At 55.5% G+C, this 21,898-nt stretch overlaps 4 protein-coding genes across 19 annotated transcripts; 2 read left to right on the top strand and 2 right to left on the bottom strand.

The window, feature by feature from the left end:
- Window positions 1-293: 293 nt before the first annotated feature.
- FOSL1 (FOS like 1, AP-1 transcription factor subunit) lies at window positions 294-6,437 on the top strand. 7 transcript variants are annotated; one of them, XR_014066260.1, is made up of 5 exons: window positions 294-440; window positions 2,640-2,837; window positions 4,876-4,978; window positions 5,397-5,550; window positions 6,122-6,437. XR_014066260.1 is itself a non-coding variant. In XM_081532244.1 (4 exons), the coding sequence occupies exons 1-4, from the start codon at window positions 351-353 to the stop codon at window positions 5,808-5,810; spliced, it is 810 nt and encodes a 269-aa protein (XP_081388370.1). In that variant the 5' UTR covers window positions 294-350; the 3' UTR covers window positions 5,811-5,932. The 7 variants fall into 7 exon arrangements, 6 of the variants coding, with proteins under 6 accessions (XP_081388370.1, XP_081388372.1, XP_081388374.1 ...); XM_081532244.1 differs by lacking the exon at window positions 6,122-6,437 and having other exon boundaries at window positions 4,871-4,978; window positions 5,397-5,932; XM_081532247.1 differs by lacking the exons at window positions 294-440; window positions 6,122-6,437 and adding an exon at window positions 640-1,040 and having other exon boundaries at window positions 4,871-4,978; window positions 5,397-5,932.
- Window positions 6,438-7,035: 598 nt separating this feature from the next.
- Window positions 7,036-8,762, bottom strand: CCDC85B (coiled-coil domain containing 85B). The gene has a single exon (XM_081532250.1). The coding sequence runs from the start codon at window positions 7,881-7,883 to the stop codon at window positions 7,275-7,277; it is 609 nt and encodes a 202-aa protein (XP_081388376.1). The 5' UTR covers window positions 7,884-8,762; the 3' UTR covers window positions 7,036-7,274.
- Window positions 8,763-10,332: 1,570 nt separating this feature from the next.
- FIBP (FGF1 intracellular binding protein) lies at window positions 10,333-14,364 on the top strand. Of its 7 annotated transcripts, none has more exons than XM_081532240.1 (10): window positions 10,333-10,488; window positions 10,686-10,884; window positions 11,088-11,214; window positions 12,117-12,217; window positions 12,725-12,879; window positions 13,150-13,258; window positions 13,336-13,399; window positions 13,647-13,733; window positions 13,820-13,917; window positions 14,244-14,364. In XM_081532240.1, the coding sequence occupies exons 1-10, from the start codon at window positions 10,446-10,448 to the stop codon at window positions 14,311-14,313; spliced, it is 1,053 nt and encodes a 350-aa protein (XP_081388366.1). In that variant the 5' UTR covers window positions 10,333-10,445; the 3' UTR covers window positions 14,314-14,364. The 7 variants fall into 7 exon arrangements, with proteins under 7 accessions (XP_081388366.1, XP_081388369.1, XP_081388368.1 ...); XM_081532243.1 differs by having other exon boundaries at window positions 12,725-12,858; window positions 14,141-14,364; XM_081532242.1 differs by having other exon boundaries at window positions 12,725-12,858.
- Window positions 14,365-14,568: 204 nt separating this feature from the next.
- Window positions 14,569-17,981, bottom strand: CTSW (cathepsin W). Of its 4 annotated transcripts, none has more exons than XM_081532235.1 (10): window positions 17,877-17,981; window positions 17,523-17,607; window positions 16,596-16,709; window positions 16,072-16,220; window positions 15,839-15,935; window positions 15,675-15,755; window positions 15,447-15,572; window positions 15,179-15,243; window positions 14,889-15,066; window positions 14,569-14,799 (listed from the first exon to the last, which is right to left on the bottom strand). In XM_081532235.1, the coding sequence occupies exons 1-10, from the start codon at window positions 17,961-17,963 to the stop codon at window positions 14,771-14,773; spliced, it is 1,011 nt and encodes a 336-aa protein (XP_081388361.1). In that variant the 5' UTR covers window positions 17,964-17,981; the 3' UTR covers window positions 14,569-14,770. The 4 variants fall into 4 exon arrangements, with proteins under 4 accessions (XP_081388361.1, XP_081388359.1, XP_081388360.1 ...); XM_081532233.1 differs by having other exon boundaries at window positions 14,881-15,066; XM_081532234.1 differs by having other exon boundaries at window positions 14,889-15,090.
- Between the last annotated feature and the right edge of the window lie 3,917 nt (window positions 17,982-21,898).

Here is a 21,898-nt window from a genome sequence, read left to right on the forward strand (position 1 = left end):
GAAATCGCACCATGTTTGGGCAGCTACGTCAGAGGGGGCGGGCCCGCGGCTGTCCCTGGGAGCCGCCAGATCCGCCCCTTTTCCCCACCGAGAGTCCGTCGGCTACTGGGCTGTGGGAGGCGACAAAAAAGTTCAGGGCGGATTGATAAAAGGCGGCGCGTCTGGAGAGGTGGAGCCTGGAGGTGACCAGAGCCGCGGCGAAACGCCCGCCCTCCCCCGCCCCCCCCACCCCAGTAGAAGTGGTTCAGCCCGAGGACTTTTCATTCATAAAAAGAAAAGACTCCGCGAGGAGCGAGTGAGTCAGAACCTAAGCCGCCGACGCGGACCCCACAGAGCCGCCAACCCAGGGCATGTTCCGAGACTACGGGGAACCCGGACCGAGCTCCGGCGCCGGCGGTGCGTACGGCGGCCCGACGCAGCCCCCGGCCACAGGCCAGCAGGTGAGAGGAACCCGACTCCTGGAGTCCCCAGGTGGACAGCGCCGAGGAGAGCGCGGGCCGCTCCGGCACACTCGGGGACTGGGACCGGGAACCGGGGGAGGGACCAGGTCTCGGAGCGGTGGCAGCGGATCCTGCCCACTCTCCGCTGTCCAAAGGCACTTTCTGCCTCACAGCCCAGCGGAGCGCGCGCGGCGGGAGGGACACATCTCTGCGAGCATCGGACCTCGCGCGCGTCCCCCTTCCCCTCTCTGTCCGTTGTCTCTCTGTCCCTCCGTCTCTATTACCTCCTTTCCTTCCTCCTGTTCACCGTTAATTTCTTTGTCCCATCTGCTTCGGAAGGGGACCCCTTTGGTTCGGGATTAGGCCCAGCCCGGACCGGATCAGAGAGGGTCCGATCCACCATCTCGGACGACATTTCCGAGGTCCGGAGTCTGAGCCGCGGCCGTGAGGTCCCCACGCACTGGCTCCCGCAGCCGGCTTGCCCGGACAGACTGGGAATCCTGGGCAGTCTGTCTGTGGCCGTCCGTATGCCTGCCCGTTTGTTTGTCCCTGTCCACTCCGTCGCCAAGTCCTCATCCCCCTCCAGCCGCAGTGGAGCTGGTGGGCTCCGGGAGATTGGCTTTACGGGTTGGGGCGGGTGGAGACCGCGAGGTTGCCGGGACGTGCGCGGGGTCATGCAACCGGCAACTCCCGCGCCCCCGACTCGCGACACCGAACGGCGCCCGCTGCCGGTTGGGGGGACCCGGGAGGCTGCAGGTGCCAATTTCCTGTCGAGGGGCGATGAGCACGTGTCGCTAGGGGAGGGCAGGAGTGGCGTTCGTTCCGCCGAGTCACGGCGGCCGAGTCACGGTGGGTGACTCACCCCGGGCGCCCCTCCCTTCCTGGCCCGGAGCGGCCCGGGCCCTGACAACGTCGGGAGCGGGAGATGCCGCCGGCGGTACGTAGGCCGGGAACTAGGGTCATTGGGCCACTGGGCCCGCAGCGCTGAGCCGGGGACACTGCTGTCTAGACTTGCCTGGGCTTGAGGGAGCTTCCCGGACGGCTGGGCGCCCACACCCAGGGCCCAGCCCCAGGGCTTGAACTCAGTTCTCCTCCGGAACACTGAGTCCCTATCTCAACCCATTCCTCACATTTCTGGCTGAAAGAATCGTGGCAGCGCATATTGTGCAGTCTTGCATTGTGCTGGGCACTTTCCACTTCATTTTTTACCTTGTCTCACAGAATCTAAGACCCCATTGATTTTAAAAGCCGTCATTTTGTGCCACTATTTTTTTTTAATTTGTCAATTAAACTGTGAACTCAGAGCTACTGAAGGGTACTTCTTGGCATCAGGGAAATGATCCTCACCTATGACAATATTAAAAACAAGGAAATGGAGGCATATTGAGGATAAATAATTTACCCTGACAGCCAGTAAATGACTGAGCTAAGATCAGAACTGGGCTAGCTTGAACCCAGAGCAGTGGCTCTTGCCTACCATGGCCCTGGTATGTTGGGTACCCACCACTTGCCAGGCTCTGTCGCACACACATTCTCTTACCTGATTCTCATAGTCACCCTTGAAGTTGTGCTTAGTCGCTCAGTTGTGTCTGACTTTTAGCCCGCCAGGCTTCTCTGTCCATGGGATTTCCCAGGCAAGAATGCTGGAGCAGGTTGCCATTTCCTTCCCCATGGAATCTTCCTGGGACTGTCATTATCTTCTTTGTGCAGATGGGACTCAGGCAGGGTGCAGGAGTTGGTAAGACCCTGACCACTTGGGCCCAAGTCTCACTTCCCACTTATTAACTGTCTGTCTAGGGACAACCGTTTTCCTGTCTGAAAATGAAGATTTGTTGTTATTTAGTCACTAAGTCGTGTCCGACTCTTTGCAACCCCATGGACTGCAGCCCACCAGGCTCCTCTGTCCATGGGATTCTCCAGGCAAGAATACTGGAGTGGGTTGCCATTTTCTCCACCAAGTGATATCTTCCTGACCTAGGGATCAAACCTGCATCTCCTGCATTGGCATCAGAAATGTAGGCAGATTCTTTATCGCTGAGCCACCAGGGAAGCCCTTAAAATGAAGATACTATTGTTCAAATTATAAGGAGTCAGTATTTTTAAAGTGGCTGGGACAGCACCTGGAATTCACACTTTATTACTGGAAGCCCCTCAGTCCACACAGACCTTATCCCTGGCCCTCCATGTCTTATCCCTCAGAAGTTCCACCTCGTGCCAAGCATCAACACTGTGAGTGGCAACCAGGAGCTGCAGTGGATGGTTCAGCCTCACTTCCTGGGACCCGGCAGCTACCCCAGGCCTCTGGCCTATCCCCCGTACAGTCCCCCGCAGCCCCGGCCAGGAGTCATCAGAGCCCTGGGCCCAACTCCAGGGGTGCGTCGCCGGCCCTGTGAACAGGTAAGAAGCAGAGGTGCTCACGAAGGTTCTTGAGTCCACAGGGGTGCTGAGGTGCAGAAAATAAACTCTTGTCCAGAAGCAGAACACAGGCTGAGAAGGGGCATGGGGAGAATAGGCCCACTGATTACTATTGGCCAAGACAGAAAGTGATGAGAGCCCTTGGAGAGACCCAGAGGGCAATGCGGTCACTTCTGGATCAGGGAAGGCTGCCTGGAGGTGGAGGCATATTAGCCTAGAAGGATGGGTAGGATTTGCACAGGGAGAAAGATGATGGAAAAGACATTCCAAGTAGAGGGGATGGGAGGAGCAGGAATGGATGTAGAGGTGAGAACATGTAAGGTGTATATGTGGAAAGCTGTGTGGGCAGTAGAGGGGCTCCACCTGATGACAGGTATGGAGAGGGTGGGCTTATGCTCTGTTGCTGAGAAGAGAACAGAAAGGGTTTCCTTCAGCTACTCTTGAGTCTCAATTTTTCTAACTCATTTAATCCTCACAAAACCCCTCTTGGGAATGAACTCTGGCTTTCCCCCATTTTACAGCTAAGGAGATGAAGGCACAGAGAGATAGTCACTTGCCCAAGGTCACACAAGCAGTGAGTAATGAGACAGGACTGTCCAATTCTAAAGTCAGATCATACCCACCAAGCCACAGTGTCTCACCAGGAGGTAAGAGAAGGCTTGAAGTTGAAAGAGCTGGGAACACTTGCCTTCCAAACCAGGGTTTTTGGCTGCTCACTGCTAGTAATAAAGTCCTTGCCCAAATAAATGATTAAGAGCTGGAGGGTCTTTAAGGGACTAGTTCCTCTTTCTTCTCCCTGGGGCATTTCAGTATCTGAGACTGTAGTGGGTGAGGGCTGTCCCTTAATGAGTTTGCTCTGACAGCAGGGTAGAGGATGGAAAGGACAGTTAGAATCCTGAGAAAGATGTGTGATTAGTCAGGGTTGGCTTTTCCAGAAAAAGAATGGCTGGCTTTTGTGACCAGATGGAAGGAGACCATGGTGTAAGCCCCAGAGGGAGGCTCCTGGACTTCCTTCAGCCACGTCTCTTTGATCCTGGGTACTCCTAGACGGGCTATGAATGGGGTTCTTTTCGGGAGAGGTAGTGTCCATCAGCTGGCCCCTTTCTCAGTGTTAAATAGAGTGCATGGATTTTTTTTAAAGATTTATTTATTTTTTGGCTTTGGTGGGTCTTCGTTGCTGCTCTCAAACTTCCTCTAGCTGCAGCAAGCAGGGGCTATGCTTCCTTGTGGTGTGCAGGTTTTTCATTGTGTTGGCTTCTCTTGTTGCGGAGCACAGGCTCTACAGCGCTGGCTCAGTAGTTGTGGTACATAGGCTTAGTTGCTCTGCAGCATGTGGGATCGTCCTGGACTAGGGATCAAACCAGTGTCTCCAGCATTGCAAAGCAGATTCTTAACCACTGGACCACCAGGGAAGCCCCAGAGTGCATGGATTTTAATTTCTGCTCTGGAACCACAAGTTATTCATCTTTCCTGGCTTTTGGCTCCTTACAAGAGAAGCTAGGTTAAGGATCCATGTAAAGCACTTAGCTGCCATACAGTAGGTTCCCAATAAATAACTACATAGAAGCTCTCATTAGCCTCTCTTAGCCTCTCATTAGCCTCTGCTTACAGGCCCTGGGGAAGAGGAGGTTTGGTTATCAAATGACTGAGAAGAATGAGGTTCCTTTGAAAAAGAGTGGCTGCAATGGCCACTTATAGTGGTGGAATAACAGAAGACTTCCAGGAAGGGTCGTGGTGGCCTGAGGGATCTCAGTTGAGTCCTGCGAGAGGAGGGTTAGGATTTATAGAGGGACAGGGAGGTCATTCCCAGAGGAATCATAGGAAGCAAAAGCTGGGAGTGAGGAGGAAATTTGACTTATCCAAGCTTACTAAATACAGAACCCGTCAGGGTGGGGAGGTCCCCAGAGTGCAGTCTGAGGGTGCCCCTGCGCTGCCATGCCCTCCGCCAGGGTCCTACCACTGGGCCAGCAGCGCAGAGTCCGCCTCACTGCTCTCTGTACCCCTCCTTCCCCCAGATCAGCCCGGAGGAGGAGGAACGCCGTCGAGTGAGACGGGAGAGGAACAAGCTAGCCGCGGCCAAGTGCAGGAACCGGAGGAAAGAACTGACTGACTTCCTGCAGGCGGTGAGCACTAGCGAGTGCAGAGGGTGCCGTGGTCCCGGCCCACCCAATCTCAGAGGGTCCCCAGTTCCCAAGGGCCCCAGGGGGCGCCATTAGATACATCCCCTCCCCCAAACTCCCCGTTGGAGCGGCACTGCGCGAGGAAAAAGGGGTTAAAAATTAGTTGCAGCGTGTCTCGCTCTGAACGCAGCAGAGCTGAAGCAGGCCCGACAATATCCTTCGAAGGTGCCCCCGAGCCTGATGGGAATCGTGCCCATTTTCTCCCATGAGCTCATGGGAGTTGTAGTCCAGACTTGATGGAGACTCGCTACTCCCCCCAGCCTCCCCTCCCCCGCGCCCCAACCTGCCAATCACTACCACCGCGGGAGGCTCTGCGACATTCAGCCCTCTTCTTCTTGACTCCTTTCCTTATCGTCCACAGGAGACTGACAAACTGGAAGATGAGAAATCTGGACTGCAGCGAGAGATTGAGGAGCTGCAGAAGCAGAAGGAGCGCCTGGAGCTGGTGCTCGAAGCCCACCGCCCCATCTGCAAAATCCCGGAAGGGGCCAAAGAGAGCGAAAGCAGCGACACAGGTGGTGCCAGTGGCAGCCCGCCAGGCCCCTCCCGCCCTGTGCCATGTATCTCCCTTTCCCCAGGGCCTGTACTTGAACCCGAAGCATTGCACACTCCCACGCTCATGACCACACCCTCCCTGACTCCTTTCACCCCCAGTCTGGTCTTCACCTACCCCAGCACGCCAGAGCCCTGTGCCTCAGCCCATCGCAAGAGTAGCAGCAGCAGTGGGGACCCCTCCTCTGATCCCCTGGGCTCCCCAACCCTCCTGGCCTTATGAGGCACTCCAGCTCCCGCTCCCTGTGGGTGCCACCCTAACCAGTATTTCCCTGCTCATTGGTCCAGCTGGCCTGGATCATATCCCATATCCAACCCCAACAGATTCTTCTCCATCCCTCCAGACAAGACTGAGCATATTTTGCTTCCTAGTAGAGCCAAAGCTGCCCACTGGTTCTCCAGAGCTGGCCTCTCTAGCACAATTTGCACTAAATCATAGACAAAATAGTTCCCATTTGTTGGAGAAAATTCCAGGCAGCTCCCAAGGGACTTTGTAGATTCTCAGAGGTCCTCTGGAACCCTAATCCCCTGCAGATCACCCCTATGGTCTTCATCGCCTCTTCCTGTGATCCACCCAACCCTACCCCTGACAGAAGATGATACTCTACCAGCCTAGAACACTAACTCACCCAGCCCCACTGCCAGCAGCACCAGGTTATTGAACCAGGACACTCTGCCAGCGCCTCCTAAAAGGAACGGCTCAGGAGAGTGCCAGAGCTGACCTGCAGCCCCCAGCTCTGAGAAGACTTTAGCTCCAAGCCTCCACAGCGTGGGCAGCTGCTATTTATTTTCCTAAAGAGAGTATTTTTATACAAACCTGCCAAAATGGAATAAAAGGCTTGAAGCTCTAGCCTGCTCTCATTGGACCCAGAGGCTAAAGGGAGACCATTTGGAACCAGAAGCCTCAGGCTTCCATTTCAGCTCCACCAACTTACTACCTGACCTTGGACAAACTGATATTTCTGGACCTCAATTTTCTTATCTGACAAATGAGGCTACATCTGTTCTGCCTCATCTCCAGGACTGAGAAGAGGAAGAGAAGTGCTGTGAGGTGCCAAGCCAAGAGGATTATCCTCCTCCCGGTGGGGGACCCACAGTGCTCCCGCGTGTGCCACCGGAGGGCGCTGTTAGGCCCCTTCCAGCCTCTCGGGAGGCGGCTGAGTGGGTTTTAGGACCCCAGCACCTGCTTCCTGCCCCATTGTCTTGGACAGGAAGGAGCCGGGAAGGGAGCTGGAGCCACTTCTGGGGCCGGATCACGGCGTGTCCTGGGGCCTGATGAGGGGAGCCAATGGCTCACCATTGTCCCACATCCCGCCCCAGGACTGAGGTAATGGAGGAATCAGCCACCTTAGTTCTACAGTCCCTCCAGATGGGAATGGTATCCCCAATGGTCCCCGCCCTTGTCCCAACGCCGGCGAGTGCCAAACAGACGCGCCCGGGCCATGGGCTCTGCTTCCGCCTCAGTTTATTAACCTCCACCCAGCCCCCAGTAAGTCCCTCCACGCCAGCCTCCAGTCCCCCTACTGCCCCGCCAGCGAGAGCCAGGGGCCTTCCTCAGTGTTAGGGTTTCTAAGTCCATTTCATCGGCCCTTCGTGCGCAGCCGGGGCGGCGTCCGGGTCCCCAGGTCCACCGCAGTCTCGTCGCTTGAGGAGCAATCCGGGCGGGCGTCGGCGGGAAGCTGTGCCCTCAGTCATCTGGGGAGCAGGCCAGGGGCAACTGATCGGGGCTGCCCACGCTGCCGGTACTGGAGCTTCCATCGCCCAGGTCACGAGGACCGCAGGGGGGCAAGGCCAGCTCGGGTGTCGGCCCAGCGCCAGAGCCCCCCGAGCCGCCGGAGCCGCTTCGGGGACCCCACTCTTCGCCCAGCGCCAGGCAGAGCTCCTTGAGCGCCAGGTTCTCCCGCAGCAGCTCCTCCTGGCGGCCTTCCAGCTCGGCCAGCTTCTGCCAACAACCGCCTAGATCCTCGCGCACGGCTCGGGATGCTTGGGTCCCGAAGAGCTGCCACTGGCGCGCGGCGCGCCGCCCGCGCTGGCGCTCCGAGTCCAGGAAACAGCAGAGGTCGCGCAGCTCGCGGTTCTCGGCCTGTAGGCGCCGGTTGAGCTGCTTGAGCTCGCGGATCTCGCCCAGGTGACCCTGTAGCTGCCGATTCACCTCCTGCATGAGGCGGCCGCGTTGCACCAGAGCTGCCAGGCGCGCCGCCTCCTCCCGCCGCAGGCGCCGCACCAGCTCCTCCTTGCCCAGAGCCGCCATCTCTTCATCCGTCAGCTCCTCCAGGCCGCCCGTCTCGGCCTCCATGGCTGCCTAAGCCTCTGGAGCATCGCCTGCCCGCCGCCGCGGCCCAGGAGCCCCACGACCAGCTCCTCGCCGCTGGGGCTCAGGCACCAGCTCAGTGGACAGGCTGTGGCGGAGCTAGCGTAGGATGCAGCAGCCGCGCGGGGGTGGGCACGCGGCGGGGCGCGCGCCGGGGCGGGGCGCCATGACGTCACGGACGAATAGCCAATAAGGGCTAGCTCTCTCGAAAAGGGGCGGGGTCCAGGCTCCCAGAATGAACCCCTTCCCCGCCCACTTCGGACCGCGGAGTCCCTGACGCTCGCTGACTCTGGGTATTGGCGTCCCAGACCTCGGTGCCAGTCAGCCCCAAACTAGGCGCTTCTTACCTTCCAATTCCAAACCGCCTCAAGCTCGAGCCCAGGCCTCTCGGCTCCCTCTAAGAACCAAGATTCCAGTGTCGACCCCCGACTCTTCGCCTACCCTCTGACAAAATCCAGACGGATCGCCTTTCCATCCTTCCTAGCTTTGCTCGAACTGTAGAGTCTCGACTCACTGAGCATCGCTTTCAGTCCTCGGAAACTTGAGTCCAAACGTCCTGGCTCACATCATCAGCCTACTCTCCCTCTCACAGACCGTTTCCTGTCCGGTGGGAGGGGCATACAACGGATTTGTTTGTTCAGTAAACTTTTATTGTGTGTAAGGGCTATGCAAAAATAAACTTGAGTCATATCCTTACACTGTCCTTAGAGGTCTTGATCTGGCAGAGGCAACAAGCTGCGATGAAAAAGAAGCAAATGAAGACCACATTTTGAGGGACTGCCCCTACCCACAAAGTGCGTGCTAAGTCGCCTCAGACGTGTCCGACTCTTTGCGGCTCTATGGACTGTAGCCTGGCAGGCTCCTCTGTCCCTGGGGATTCTCGAGGCAAGAATACTGGAGTGGGTTGCCATGCCCTCCTTCCCTTATGTCTCCTGCATTGGCAGGTGGGTTCTACGGCCATCTGGGAAGCTTTCCCGAAAAAGGTGCTACCTGAGGGACCCTGAAAGATGTATAGGACTTTGGCGAGCTATTTGAGGAAGAGAGAATAGCACGATGTAAATCGGGGGACTGAAAGAGCCTCCATGCTTTAGGAACAGCGAGAGTAAACTGGTTTTTCGTGTTTGTTTTGGAAAGGGAGTGCTTAGAAAAAGTGGTAAGAGAGGAAGGCAGGCAACAAAGGTAGTCAGAAGCCAGATTCTTAAGGGCTTTAAATACTAAGCTGGAGCATTTACACAGACCAGTAAGAATTTCAGCAGGGGAGTAACATTTTTGAAAATACATTTTTAAAAAAGGTTGATTGGGCTGCTCTGTGTGGGATGGGCCACAGGGAGGGGATGTGGGCAGAAAGATTACTGAGAACATTGTGTCAGTGGGCAAGGAGAGCTATGCAGAAGGACTGGGCTTGGACAGTGCAGTGGGGGTGGAGAGGACGAAACAGATACTAGAAATATTCAGGAGGCAAATCAGCAGACCCGAATGTGGAGAGAGAAGAGTCTGGGAGAAAGTCCAGGTTTCTGGTATGAGAACAGGGTGGATGTAGGGGCTGTTCCTGAGATAGGAACACGGTGGGGTGGAGGTGGAGGGGCACGGGGAACAGATCAGGAAACAGATCAGGAAACCAACAGGTCTGGCTGTGGGGAACAGAGTGGAAAGAGTTACAGATTGGTGGCCATCTGGATGTGGACTTCCAGACAGAGCTCTAAGCTGTATCAGGGAGGTCATTAGTTGGAGGGGTGGAGGCGGGGCGGTTGGCAGGGGAGTAGGTACCCCATGTTCAGGAGAGGGGCTCATCTGCAGGATGGACTTAGGGGCTCTCAGCAAGGGCCCTTGAAGACGGGGCAGACAACTTTTTTGCATAAAAAAGATTCAGAATAGAGCCCTGTTGTTGTTTATTCGCTCAGTCGTGTCCTACTCTTTTGCGACCCCAAGGACTGCCCAGGCAAGAATACTGGAGTGGGTAGCTATTTCCTTCTCCAGGGGATCTTCCCGATCCAGGGGTCGAACTCGCATCTCCTGTATTGGCAGGTGGATTCTTTACCGCTGAGCCACCTGGGAACCCCATAGAACTCTGTGGAGCTCCTACATTTAGGATACAGGTCAAAGTAGTGGGGCTCCCCGCAAAAGGGCACAGAACAACCAGGAGGATATGAGAGTGAAGGTCGCCGGGATAGGGGCAACTAGCTAGAGGCCTTGGCTCTGGATGCCCTCCTGCAAACCCGGCCGGCGTGAGGGTGCGGTGGGCTGGGCTGGGCTGGGAACCGAGGAACCCGAGATTACCCCTCCCGCTGGGAGGAGGGGCTACCCAACCGTCTCCGCCTTAGCCTCTTTCCTCGCGGCTCCTGCCCCGACTCGCTCTGTCCCGGAAGTGGTCCTCTTCTGGCTCCGGGTGCCGGGAGACAAATGTTGGTGCTCCCGGAAGTGGCCCGCCGGCGGCGCGCCGGGCCCGGGCAGTGCTCGCTCCTGGTGGGGCGCTGCGGTAGCGCCCGGGTCCGGGCGTCGCCATGACCAGCGAGCTGGACATCTTCGTGGGGAACACGACCCTCATCGATGAGGACGTGTATCGCCTTTGGCTGGACGGTTATTCGGGTCTGTGGGGGGCCGACTGGGGCAGCCGGTCTGGCGGAGCGGTTGTTTTGGATGGGAGAGGGGGCAGAACCAGGACTAGGCATCCTATAGGGTAGTGGGCAGAGGCCTGGGAGTATGAAATGCCTGGGGCTCGGGGCTGAAATCCCTGAAGAACCTCTAGGGTCGGCGGGGCGGGGCCTGATGCCTGCGCTCGCCTCCCAGTGAGCGACGCGGTGGCCCTAAGGGTGCGCTCGGGAATTCTGGAGCAGACCGGCGCCACAGCAGCGGTGCTGCAGAGCGACACAATGGACCACTACCGGACTTTCCACATGCTCGAGCGCCTGCTCCACGCGCCGCCCAAGCTGCTTCACCAGCTCATCTTCCAGATCCCGCCGTCTCGACAGGCGCTGCTCATCGAGAGGTGCTCACCTGGCGGGTGGTGGGGACACCAACCAGTCTGGCCATGTACCCATTTTGCAGGCTGACGATGAAGCCCGGGGACGGACGGGACTTACCCAAGCCTGGAGAAAGTTGAGAGCAGGAAGGGCCAAACCCAGGTCCTGCCAGCTCTCCTCTCCCCTCTTTTTATGGAAAGTCAGTAGTGTCGTCCCCAACTCCCCACAGGTATTATGCCTTTGACGAGGCCTTCGTGCGGGAGGTGCTGGGCAAAAAACTGTCCAAGGGCACCAAGAAAGACCTGGATGATATCAGCACCAAAACAGGCATCACCCTCAAGAGCTGCCGGAGACAGGTGGGCACTGCACCCGTCTGCCCCTTCGCACTATCCCTTTGGTTCCTGCCTCACCTCTAGCCCACTCCAACACCTCTGTGGCAGTGCCTTCATTTCCTCTCTTTTCGCCCCGTCCAAGCCATCCCCTACTCTTGAGCCAGAGTGACCTCTCAGAAGCCTAGATTTTTACCTTAGCTTTCTTCTGCTCATGAAATTTGAATGGTTCCCACTCTTTCCTATAGCAGCCACATTCCTTGGTCTTGACCTTCAGACCCTCCTGTCATCCTGTCTCTGCCACCCTCTCTAGACTCCCCAGCCCCTGGCTTTCTTTTGCTCATCTGCCCCTACCTGTATTATTTTTACAGGGTATTATTTTAGGACATATCTACCCCTTGAAATCTAAGGCAGGGTCGGGGGGAAAAGGGGGTGGTCATATACCACCTTCTCCAAAAGCCTGGCCAGTGGTGCCAGGAAGAAGTAAGCCTTCTACTAGGCCTTTAGCATTTTCCTCTGTTACTCTTGTGAGCTCCCCAAGATGGCTTAGTATTTGCTGTTTTTTGAGTTCCTGGGGCTTAGCCAGGAAGGTCAGTTTCAGCACAAACTAGTGAAGAACTAGAGAGCATGATGCTAAAATAGGGGTGAATTTGTTGATAAGAGTGAGTAAACATTTATCCAAGGCAAGATGGCAGAAGCTGGTGAACATTTGGGGAATTGATAAGAGGTATTAATAATTAATGGGGCTTCCCAGGTGGCACATTGGTAAAGAACCCATCTGCCAATGCAGGAGATAATAGTTTGTTGAAGGAATAGCAAATACTCCATCAGTGTCTGGTGATTGGATAGGTGGGTAAGTGACAGAGGGATGCTCACCCAACAGTTTATTGGGTGAGCAACCTCTTCCTCCTCCTCTAACTGCCTTGCAGTTTGACAACTTTAAGCGAGTCTTCAAGGTGGTGGAGGAAATGCGGGGCTCCCTGGTGGATAACATCCAGCAGCACTTCCTCCTGTCTGACCGGCTGGCCAGGTGAGGGGCCAGGAGAGGGGCCAGGTGAGGAGCCAACTGCCTCCCCCTCCTGCACACTCTTTCCTTGTGCCGAGGCTGATCCTTATTTTCTGCCCCAACCCACATGACCTCCTTGCTGTACGGGGGCAATGGTTATCCCTCTCTTGGGCTGTACATTGGTTCAGACTGGCCTGGGTTCGAATTCCAGCCTGGCAGTTCACCAGCTGGACTGTTGTGAGGTGCCATGGGTAAAGCCCATGATGGCACAGTCCCGAGGGCTTAGTAAGTACTCAGTAAATGATCGCTGTTACCCTGTGGTCTCCCACCGTGTCCCTTAGGAGACCCAGGCTGAACCCTTCTCTTTGCCCAGAGGAGGCGGCCCAGAGAGACATGACTTGAAACACATGACACAGTGAGTTAGGGTAGAGAGAGGCCAGAACACGGAGGTCCCATCGACATTGTAGGTGGGAACTGCTTGCTAAGAAGGAATTTCGAGCCGTGATGGACTCCCCTCTCCCCACCCCGCAGGGACTATGCAGCTATCGTCTTCTTTGCCAACAATCGCTTTGAGACAGGGAAGAAAAAACTGCAGTATCTGAGCTTTGGGGACTTTGCCTTCTGTGCTGAGCTCATGATCCAGAACTGGACCCTCGGAGCCGTCGGTGAGGCCCCCACTGACCCAGGTGCAGGCCCCTGTTCCCAACAGCCTTTCTTCTTCAGGGCCCCTGCCCAGCCCCTTCTGCTCACGGCCCAGCGTCCCCACACATAACTTGTCTGCAGACAAGGGACCCACAGCATCTCTCTGGCTTGGGGCCAGTCCCTCCAGCTCTCTCACACCCAGCGTGCTCTTTTGGCTTGTGGGGGTGCCATGAGGTGGTGGGGGGAAAGGCTCAGGTTATCACAGGAGGCATTTTTTGTCTCCCACCTCCATTCCCTTCATGGGCCTCACTTAGACTCCCAGGTGGATGACATGGACATGGACTTAGACAAGGAGTTTCTCCAGGACTTGAAGGAGCTCAAGGTGCTCGTGGCTGACAAGGACCTTCTAGACCTGCACAAGAGGTGACCCTAAGGGTCTGTGGGGCAGGGCCTGAAGTGGGCGCCCAGGCAGTGCTGGCCTTGACCCTGTCTTCCTTCAGCCTGGTGTGCACTGCCCTCCGGGGGAAGCTTGGTGTCTTTTCGGAGATGGAAGCCAACTTCAAGGTATGTGGCCCAGTCCAGCCTCTGTCCCTGGGGCATCTTCAATCTCCAGAGCCCTGTTCCCCACCTTCCCCCCAGCAGCTCTGCTCTTGGCCTCAGGTGCTGCTGCTGTTTCCTCTGCCTGCCCCTGGGGGGGAGCCAGCTCTTAAACGATGGGGAATTACTTGATTGAGGGAGGTGGACAGATGTGGTCTCAGTCCCCAGCCTCTCTCGGGCAGAAGGCAGAACTCCCAGGCTCCCTGCCCTACAGAACCTGTCCCGGGGGCTGGTGAATGTGGCCGCCAAGCTGACCCACAATAAGGATGTCAGAGACCTGTTTGTAGACCTCGTGGAGAAGGTGAGTTGTCCTGCCGGCTGCCCTCTGACCCCATCCTGGCCTGTCCTTGGGCTGTGCCAGTGCTAGATGTTACCTTGGACCCACAGTTCGTGGAACCCTGCCGCTCTGACCACTGGCCGTTGAATGACGTGCGGCTCTTCCTGAATCAGTATTCGGCTTCGGTCCACTCCCTGGATGGCTTCCGGTGAGAGACCTCAGGCCTCCTTATCCCGCTGGCCTCCTGCTGGGGCCCAGCCCTCCTGCAGACTCTGAGTTCCCTGTTCTTTGGCCCTGGGGTTGGAAGTCACTCTATTGACCAGAGTCTCAGCTCCATCGCTGAGAAACTGACCTGATCTTGACAGGTTCCTTACTCTCTGTGCCTCAGTTCCTTCAGACATAAGCTGGGGGTGACTAAGGCTTACTTATAGGAATCTTGTGAGGATTAAACGAGTGAAGGTGTAGAGAGCACGTGGAGCAGGCCCATGGGGATCCAGTCACCATCAGCCAACACCATTACTGTTACCATTGCAGGCACCAGGCGCTCTGGGACCGCTACATGGGCACCCTCCGGGGCTGCCTCCTGCGCCTCTATCATGACTGAGGCCCCTCCCCCCGCCCTGCCCACACTGACAATAAAGTTGCCATGACTTTGGAGGAGACTGTGAGTGGGTACACACATAGGTCCGCACATGGAAGTGTGCGCATGTTGCACACGTACGTCTCTTTGACTGTCATGGTATATGAGGATGTATGTGTCTGTTGACCCCACAGAGACAAGGACATGTTGGAGAACGGTATCTACTTGCTCCCCATCCATTTCTCCACCTGAGCTGCATCCACTCCAAAGACAGGGGTCTTGTCTTGCTTTATTCAATCCCCAGCAAGAATACTGGGAGAAGAGGCAAAAACCTTGGGGCGGGTGGCAGGGGAAGGTAACTGGCATGGCAGGAGAGGGCCAAGGGGCAGCCAGGCGGCCTCAGGGAGGGCAAGAGACTTGTTGCCGCTTCTCAGGATGGCCCACTCTGGCAGTGACTGGGAACTTGGTGATGCCACAGGTGTTACTCCCTCGATGCAGCCGGAAATAGCCCTAAGAAGCCAGGGCCCATCAGCACCAGTCAGTGGGGAGAGGTCTGTCCTGCCCTGTCTGCCCCCAGTAGATCACACTCACCGCCTCACCCCAGTCAGCCCCCCAGGAGTTCTTCAGGGTCCAGTATGCCATGGAGCGGCGAGGGCGAGCGTAGGATCCGAACGACGCTGCCTTCACCTGCCTCCCCTCCTTGGGCTTGGTTTTACCAAAACCCACCAGCAGGACAGAATGATCCACGAGTCTGGGGTCACAGGTGGTAGGTGTGGCCTGGATCACACCCCCCCGGTATTGCTGCAGGGGCAGAGAGGCCAAGTCTGGGGCCGCCTCCCCTATATGCGCCACCCCCTCCCCCCCCAGTCCCATCCCTGCCTTATCTCACCTGCAGTAGTGACGCATTGATGGTCACGGTGATGGGGCCTTGGGTGGCCAAGTGCCTGGCGATGCCTGGGGGTGGAAGGTGCCATAAGGCACCTTTCCTTCACCCCCCGCTCTCGGCTCACGGGCATCTCTATCTATCTCTTCCCCTTTCCTACCCTCTAGCCCCCGCCCCCAGAGGTCCCTCCATCTCTGTCTATAGCCCTGTCCTGGTCTGTCTGTCCCTGTCTGTCTCCTCCCTGTGCCCACCCGTGTCCCCATCCTGCCCGCACTCTGCTCGCAGGTCTGCAGCATTATGAAATCCTGGATCCAGGCCACCTTCTTGTGCTTCTTAGCCAGGCACCTGTGGGCTTTGGCAGTCCCCTCGAATGGATAGTCCTTCTCACTGGCCAGGCCGCCTAGAGATAAGCGAGGCCGGGGAGAAGGCTCAGTTCAGCTTGGGAACAGTACCCCTCCCCGCCCGCCCCCCGCCACGACTGCCCGGAGCAGCAGGCACTCACTGTTGCTGAGGACAGTGAAGAATGCATCCCAGACGAAGCCTCCCTTGCAGCCGTCCCCACAGTGGTTACAGTCAAGCAGCTCTGGTGCCAGAAGGGACAGTGTTTATGCCAAGGCCTCAGGCACCCCCGCCTCCTTCAGTCCCCACCCCCGCCCCCAGCCGTACCCTGCACGGAGACCTCCACAGACTCATGGAAATGGATGGCCCATAGGGCCTCGATGTTGCCCGCTGCCGCCATGGCCCAGCAACACTTGCAGTTTTGCTAGTGGTGAAAGGGTGGGGGCGGTGGGGGCGGTGGAGGCGGGTGAGGACTGCAGGCCCTCTCCTCCCCTCGCCACCCCCCCCACCCCAAGGGCTGGATTGGGCCAGGCTGCTGGGCTTGGGGTGGAGGCAGATACCTGGTTCCTGACGGGTGAGATGGTGTCAGCCTTCCGCCAGTCACAGCTCGAGGGCACTGACTCCCCCCACTCTTCAGACCCCACCTTTCTGCTCACATTGAGGGCCTCTCCAGCCACCCGGTTTCCATAAAGCTGGACAAACTCCTCCTCTGGGGAAACATGGGGCCATGAAGTTCACTGTTTTGACCTCTCCCCACCCCCACATCCTGCCTCCCACCCCAGGCATCCACATCCTGAGCCATTTGAGTCCCTGTAATACCCCGGGAGGCAGAAAGATAAGGACCCTGAGGCCTAGAGAGAGGCCAGGTTCTTTGCTGGGGTGCACAGCCCTGCACCCAGTGTCTCTGAGCTGGGCTGCCGCCCAGGCCTCCACAGAGTTCTTGCCCTGATCTCGGATTCGGGGCAAACCCCCAGGCCTCTGGCCCTCGGGACTTCCTCGGGGGAACAGAAGCCAAGTCAGCCTGGTATCTGATGGGGAAGATCCTGCTTCCCCACCTACCACCCAGGGCCGGGAGGTCCAGTACCTGTGAGGTCACTGAATTTAGTCACCCCAAACTCGGCCGTGCCCAGGTCCTCCTCCTGCAGCCGCTGAGCCTTGGCCAGGTTTTGGGCAAAGATGTCCAAGCGGCGGGCGTGCTCTAGACAGAAAGGAGGTTGTCCTAGGCTGGCTCGCAACCCCCCAGGGACAGGAAGCGGCCACCAGTTTGGCTTCCCACCCACACTCTCCTAGGTAAGCACTGGCTCCTTTCCTATGGTCCTTGCAGACCCCGCTACAGACACCTGGACCAAGGAAGTGGCTCCCCAGCCCCCCTAGGGTTGGGGTTTCGTTGAAGGCAGGAAGAGAGTATCTGCCCACCTATGGAAGAAGCCAAGTGAAAGATTGGAAGGCTAGTGACAAGGGAAAGGTGGGTGGTCAGAGACCAACTTCCTGCCAGGTCATCTCTACCTCTACTTCACACCTCTGGCCGCAAGTCTGTGGCTGGAACATGGCAGGGGAGGGTTGGGGTACAAGTCCCTGGCACAGGAAGTCGGGCTGAAAGGTGCCCACAGACCTCCCCCATGGGAGATGAGATCCAGAGGGCAGAAACAGGGCTGGCAACTCGTGGTGGGAAGGGAATCCACAAAATGGGTAACCCTGGGTGCTTGCTGGATGAACTTGCTGGATGACTAGCAGTCTCGTCTGCTGCAGTCACAGGAAAGTGGCTTTGGACCTGAAGATCCTCTCGGACCAGTCAAACCCCCAACAGCTGTCACCTCCCTCCAGGTTCATAGCCAAGGAGGATCCTGTCCCCTCCTGTGCATTTGGGAAACCAGGGACTACACTACCAGCCCCCCGTCACTGTCCTCCTGAGTGGCTTTGGCCACATGCATTCCCCACCCTGAGCCTGAATTTCCTTGTCTGTTAAATGAGAGCAGGGGTTTGGACTGGAGACGCATGTGCCCCGGGATACCTGCTGGATTTGGGTAACTCCGGTTGTACTGCATCTGAAACAATCTGAAGACCTCTTTCAGCTCCAGCGGCTGGGGACCGGGGTCCTGGGTGGCGGGGGGAGGAGAGGGGGTAAAAAAAAAAGAGCAGTGGGGAAGGGGTGAGGTGAGGAGTCATGGCCGAGACCACACCTCAGCTCCCACCAGAGCTGGGACTGGACTAGGGTTGCAGCCGGTTCACCCGCTTTTCTCCCTGTATGGGCCTGAGCACATGGATCATCCCTTCAGTCTCAGTTGCTTCCTCTGAAAAACAGGAATGAAGCCCTGTTTCTGCCAGGGTGAGCCCCAGGCATGGGGAGAAGGTTGGGGACACTTACCCGGCCCCTGAGGAAGCCCTTGATGTCTTGAGCCAGGCCTGCCACCAGCAGGGCTAGGAGGAAGGAGAGGTGGACAGTTGGTGCCATGATGCGGCAGACTAGAGTGTCTGGGGCAGGAAACTGCAGACCAGGGTGGAGGGGCTGAGAGGGTGGAGCTGGAGAAACCACAAAAGGGAAACCAGGTCAGGAGGGGGAGGAGGACCCCCACACACACACAGACACAAGAGGGCTTCAGGCTTTTGTCCCTGCACGGCCCCTGCCTGCCGGTACCCAACTCTACCTGTTGTCTTTATTCAGCAGAGGCTCTCTGCAAACCCTGTCCTGGGCAATCCTAAGGATGTGGAGACGGATCTGGCCTTAAGGGGACAGGAGGAGACAGATGCTAAGTGGGCAGTGACAATATAGGGCCATTGGTGCCTGGAGGGGAAAACAGGGCTATGGGAGCCACAGGCCCTAATGATGGGGGGGTGTGAATGGTGGTCAGTACCCCCCAGGAAGCATTCTTGCTCATCCTACTACAAAACTCAGCTCAGGCATCACCTCCAAGAAGCTCGCCTATGCTGCAGCCCCTTGAGCCCCCAGTGTGCCTGTGTCTACTGGGCGTCTGCATCCCAACCACACCGGACGTGTCTCCCTTGCTTGTGTCCTTAGCACCCAGGAAGGGGCCGCATGCAGAGCTGGCTCAGGGGGATTTGCTGGCTTAGTGATTAGTCGTCTTTTTTAACCAGAAAAGTTCAGGGTCCAGGGGACAGCAAGTGGCAGCTATGACCTCCTCTGTTCTTCATTCTTGTCACAGTCTGGGGACAGGAGGAGGTATGTGAATGGGCCTCAGGGGGCAGGAAGATAGCAGGATTGGCACCTCAGACAGAGCCAGGCTGGAGGCTGAGGCCTGGGCAAGGGTGTTAACACCTGTCACTTGTGCCTTGAAGTGGGTCCTTGGGATCAGGGGCTCTCACATGGATCTTCAGTCTGGGAACCAGCATCCAAGACCAGAGACGGGTGAGAAAAAAACTGCTTTTCCAGGGTTTCCGTGGGGATGGGAGCCAGAGGAAGGTATCCATTCATTCATGTGCTGATTACCTCATTTCTTCATTCATTGGGAATCTTCCCAAAGCCCTGAGGTCCCTTTTTCCTGCACACCCACCCCCACACACATACCATGTAGTAAGCCAGGGGTCTCCCCTGGGGAAAAAAAAAAGAATGATGCTGACTTGATTAGAATGCAGTAGAGGACTTCCCTGGTGGTTCAGTGGATAAGAATCTGCCTGCCAATGCAGGGAACATGGGTTCAATCCCTGGAATCCAGGAAGATGCCACATGCAGAGGAACAACTAACACTGCAAACCTCAAGTACTGAGCCTGTGCTCTAGAGCCTGGGAGCCAAAACTACTGAGCCCGTGTACTGCAACCACTGAAGCCCGTGCACGTAAATCCTGTGCTCTGCAACAAGAGAAGCCACTTCAATGAAAAGCCCGTGCACCACAAAGAAGAGAAACCTGGCTCACTGCAACTAGAGAAAGCCCGCACGCAGCACCAAAGACCCAGCACAGCCATAAATAAAGAAATACATTGAAAAAATGCAGTAGACAGACTGTCTACAGAACGGTACCTGGCTTCATGATTCTAGTTCCCAGTCATGTGTCCCAAGCTGGTTTTAGCCGTGTGTGACCTATGACTAAGGGCTCCCTGTCACCCCCAGAGCTGGAGGTTTAAAATAACAGCTTTAGGTTCCTGCTTGCCCAGTGGTTAAGAATCTGCCTGCCAATGCAGGAGATGCAGGTTCAATTCCTGGCCTGGGAAGATCCCACAACTCACAGAGCAACTAAGCCCATCAGCCACAACTATTGAGCCTATGCTCTAGAGCCTGGGAGTTGCAACTACTGAAGCCTGCATACCTAGAGCCTGTGCTCTGCAACAAGAGAAGCCACCACAGTGGGAAGCCCACTCACTGCAACTAGAGAAAGCCCTCGGGCAGCAGTGAAGACCCAGCACAGTCTAAATAAATAAATAAAATAAAAAAGTTTTATGGAGATATAATTCACATACCATAAAATTCACCATTTTAAAGTGTTTAGATAATTCAGCGATTTTTCATGTATTTGCATAACTGTGCAACCATAACCACTGTCTAATTTCAGAGCATTCTCATCACCCCAAAAGAAATCCCATACCCATCCGTAGTCATTCTCACATTCCCCTCTCCCCTGGCAATCACTAATCTAGTTTGTTTTTCAGATTTGCCTATTCTAGTTGTCATATAAATGGAATATGTGGCCTTTAGTGTCTGGCTTCTTTCAGCTAGTGTCTTTTTCAAGATTCATCCATGTTGTAGTGCATAGCAGTACTTCATTCCTTTTTACGGCCGAATAATATTCTACCATATCATTTTTTTGTTCATCCTGGAATGTGAAGTCAAGTGGGCCTTAGAAAGCATCACTACGAACAAAGCTAGTGGAGGTGATGGAATTCCAGTTGAGCTATTTCAAATCCTCAAAGGTGATGCTGTGAAAGTGCTGCACTCGATATGCCAGCAAATTTGGAAAACTCACCAGTGGCCACAGGACTGGAAGAGGTCAGTCTTCATTCCAATCCCAAAGAAAGGCAATGCCAAAGAATGCTCAAACTACCCCACAATTGCACTCATCTCACATGCTAGTAAAGTAATGCTCAAAATTCTCCAAGCCAGGCTTCAGCAACACGTGAACCATGAACTTCCAGATGTTCAAGCTGGTTTTAGAAAAGGCAGAGGAACCAGAGATCAAATTGCCAATATCCGCTGGATCATCGAAAAAGCAAGAGAGTTCCAGAAAAACATCTATTTCTGCTTTATTGACTATGCTAAAACCTTTGACTGTGTGGATCACAATAAACTCTGGAAAATTCTGAAAGAGATGGGAATACCAGACCATCTGACCTGTCTCTTGAGAAACCTGTATGCAGGTCAGGAAGCAATAGTTAGAACTGGACATGGAACAACAGACTGGTTCCAAATAGGAAAAGGAGTACGTGAAGGCCGTATATTGTCACCCTGCTTATTTAACTTATATGCAGAGTACATCATGAGAAACGCTGGGCTGGAAGAAACACAAGCTGGAATCAAGATTGCCGGGAGAAATATCAATAACCTCAGATATGCGGATAACACCACCCTTATGGCAGAAAGTGAAGATGAACTAAAGAGCCTCTTGAAGAAGGTGAAAGAGGAGAGTGAAAAAGTTGGCTTAAAGCTCAACGTTCAGAAAACTAAGATCATGGCATCTGGTCCCATCACTTCATGGGAAATAGATGGGGAAACAGTGGAAACAGTGTCAGACTTTATTTTTTTGGGCTCCAAAATCACTGCTGATGGTGATTGCAGCCATGAAATTAAAAGACGCTTACTCCTTGGAAGGAAGGTTATGGCCAACCTAGATAGCATATTGAAAAGCAGAGACATTACTTTGCCAACAAAAGTACGTCTAGTCAAGGCTATGGTTTTTTCAGTGATCATGTATGGATGTAAGAGTTGGACGGTGAAGAAAGCTGAGCGCCGCAGAATTGATGCTTTTGAACTGTGGTGTTGGAGAAGACTCTTGAGAGTCCCTTGGAGTGCAAGGAGATCCAATCAATCCATCCTAAAAGAGATCAATCCTGGGTGTTCATTGGAAGGTCTGATGTTGAAGCTGAAACTCCAATACTTTGGCCACCTCATGCAAAGGGTTGACTCATTGGAAAAGACCCTAATGCTGGGTAGGATTGGGGGCAGGAGGAGAAGGGGACGACAGAGGATGAGACGGTTGGATGGCATCACCGACTCGATGGACATGGGTATGGGTAGACTCCGGGAGTTGGTGATGGACAGAGAGGCCTGGTGTGCTGCAATTCATGGGGTCGCAAAGAGTCGGACACGACTGAGCGACTGAACTGAACTGAACTTTCATCAATAGATGAAAATTCCTTTGGTTCTATATTTTCAACACTTATGAATAGTGTTCCTATGAACACTGTGTACAGATTTGTGTGTGTGTGTGGACATATGTTTT

This window comes from Giraffa tippelskirchi, chromosome 10 (assembly GCF_054371585.1).
Source record: "Giraffa tippelskirchi isolate mGirTip1 chromosome 10, T2T-mGirTip1v1.2.pri, whole genome shotgun sequence".
Lineage (NCBI taxonomy): Eukaryota > Metazoa > Chordata > Mammalia > Artiodactyla > Giraffidae > Giraffa > Giraffa tippelskirchi.

Coding starts and splice junctions, on each gene's coding strand:
- FOSL1 (XM_081532244.1), top strand. CDS start 351: ATGTTCCGAGACTACGGGGAACCCGGACCGAGCTCCGGCGCCGGCGGT. Junction 2,838..4,870: donor GTCGCCGGCCCTGTGAACAG/GTAAGAAGCAGA, acceptor TCCTTCCCCCAG/ATCAGCCCGGAGGAGGAGGA. Junction 4,979..5,396: donor TGACTGACTTCCTGCAGGCG/GTGAGCACTAGC, acceptor TATCGTCCACAG/GAGACTGACAAACTGGAAGA.
- CCDC85B (XM_081532250.1), bottom strand. CDS start 7,883: ATGGAGGCCGAGACGGGCGGCCTGGAGGAGCTGACGGATGAAGAGATG.
- FIBP (XM_081532236.1), top strand. CDS start 10,400: ATGACCAGCGAGCTGGACATCTTCGTGGGGAACACGACCCTCATCGAT. Junction 13,259..13,335: donor CTTCTAGACCTGCACAAGAG/GTGACCCTAAGG, acceptor GTCTTCCTTCAG/CCTGGTGTGCACTGCCCTCC. Junction 13,918..14,243: donor CACTCCCTGGATGGCTTCCG/GTGAGAGACCTC, acceptor TTACCATTGCAG/GCACCAGGCGCTCTGGGACC.
- CTSW (XM_081532232.1), bottom strand. CDS start 17,963: ATGGCACCAACTGTCCACCTCTCCTTCCTCCTAGCCCTGCTGGTGGCA. Junction 15,936..16,071: donor TCTCACCCGTCAGGAACCAG/GTATCTGCCTCC, acceptor TTTCACCACTAG/CAAAACTGCAAGTGTTGCTG. Junction 15,091..15,178: donor TCAATGCGTCACTACTGCAG/GTGAGATAAGGC, acceptor CTGCCCCTGCAG/CAATACCGGGGGGGTGTGAT.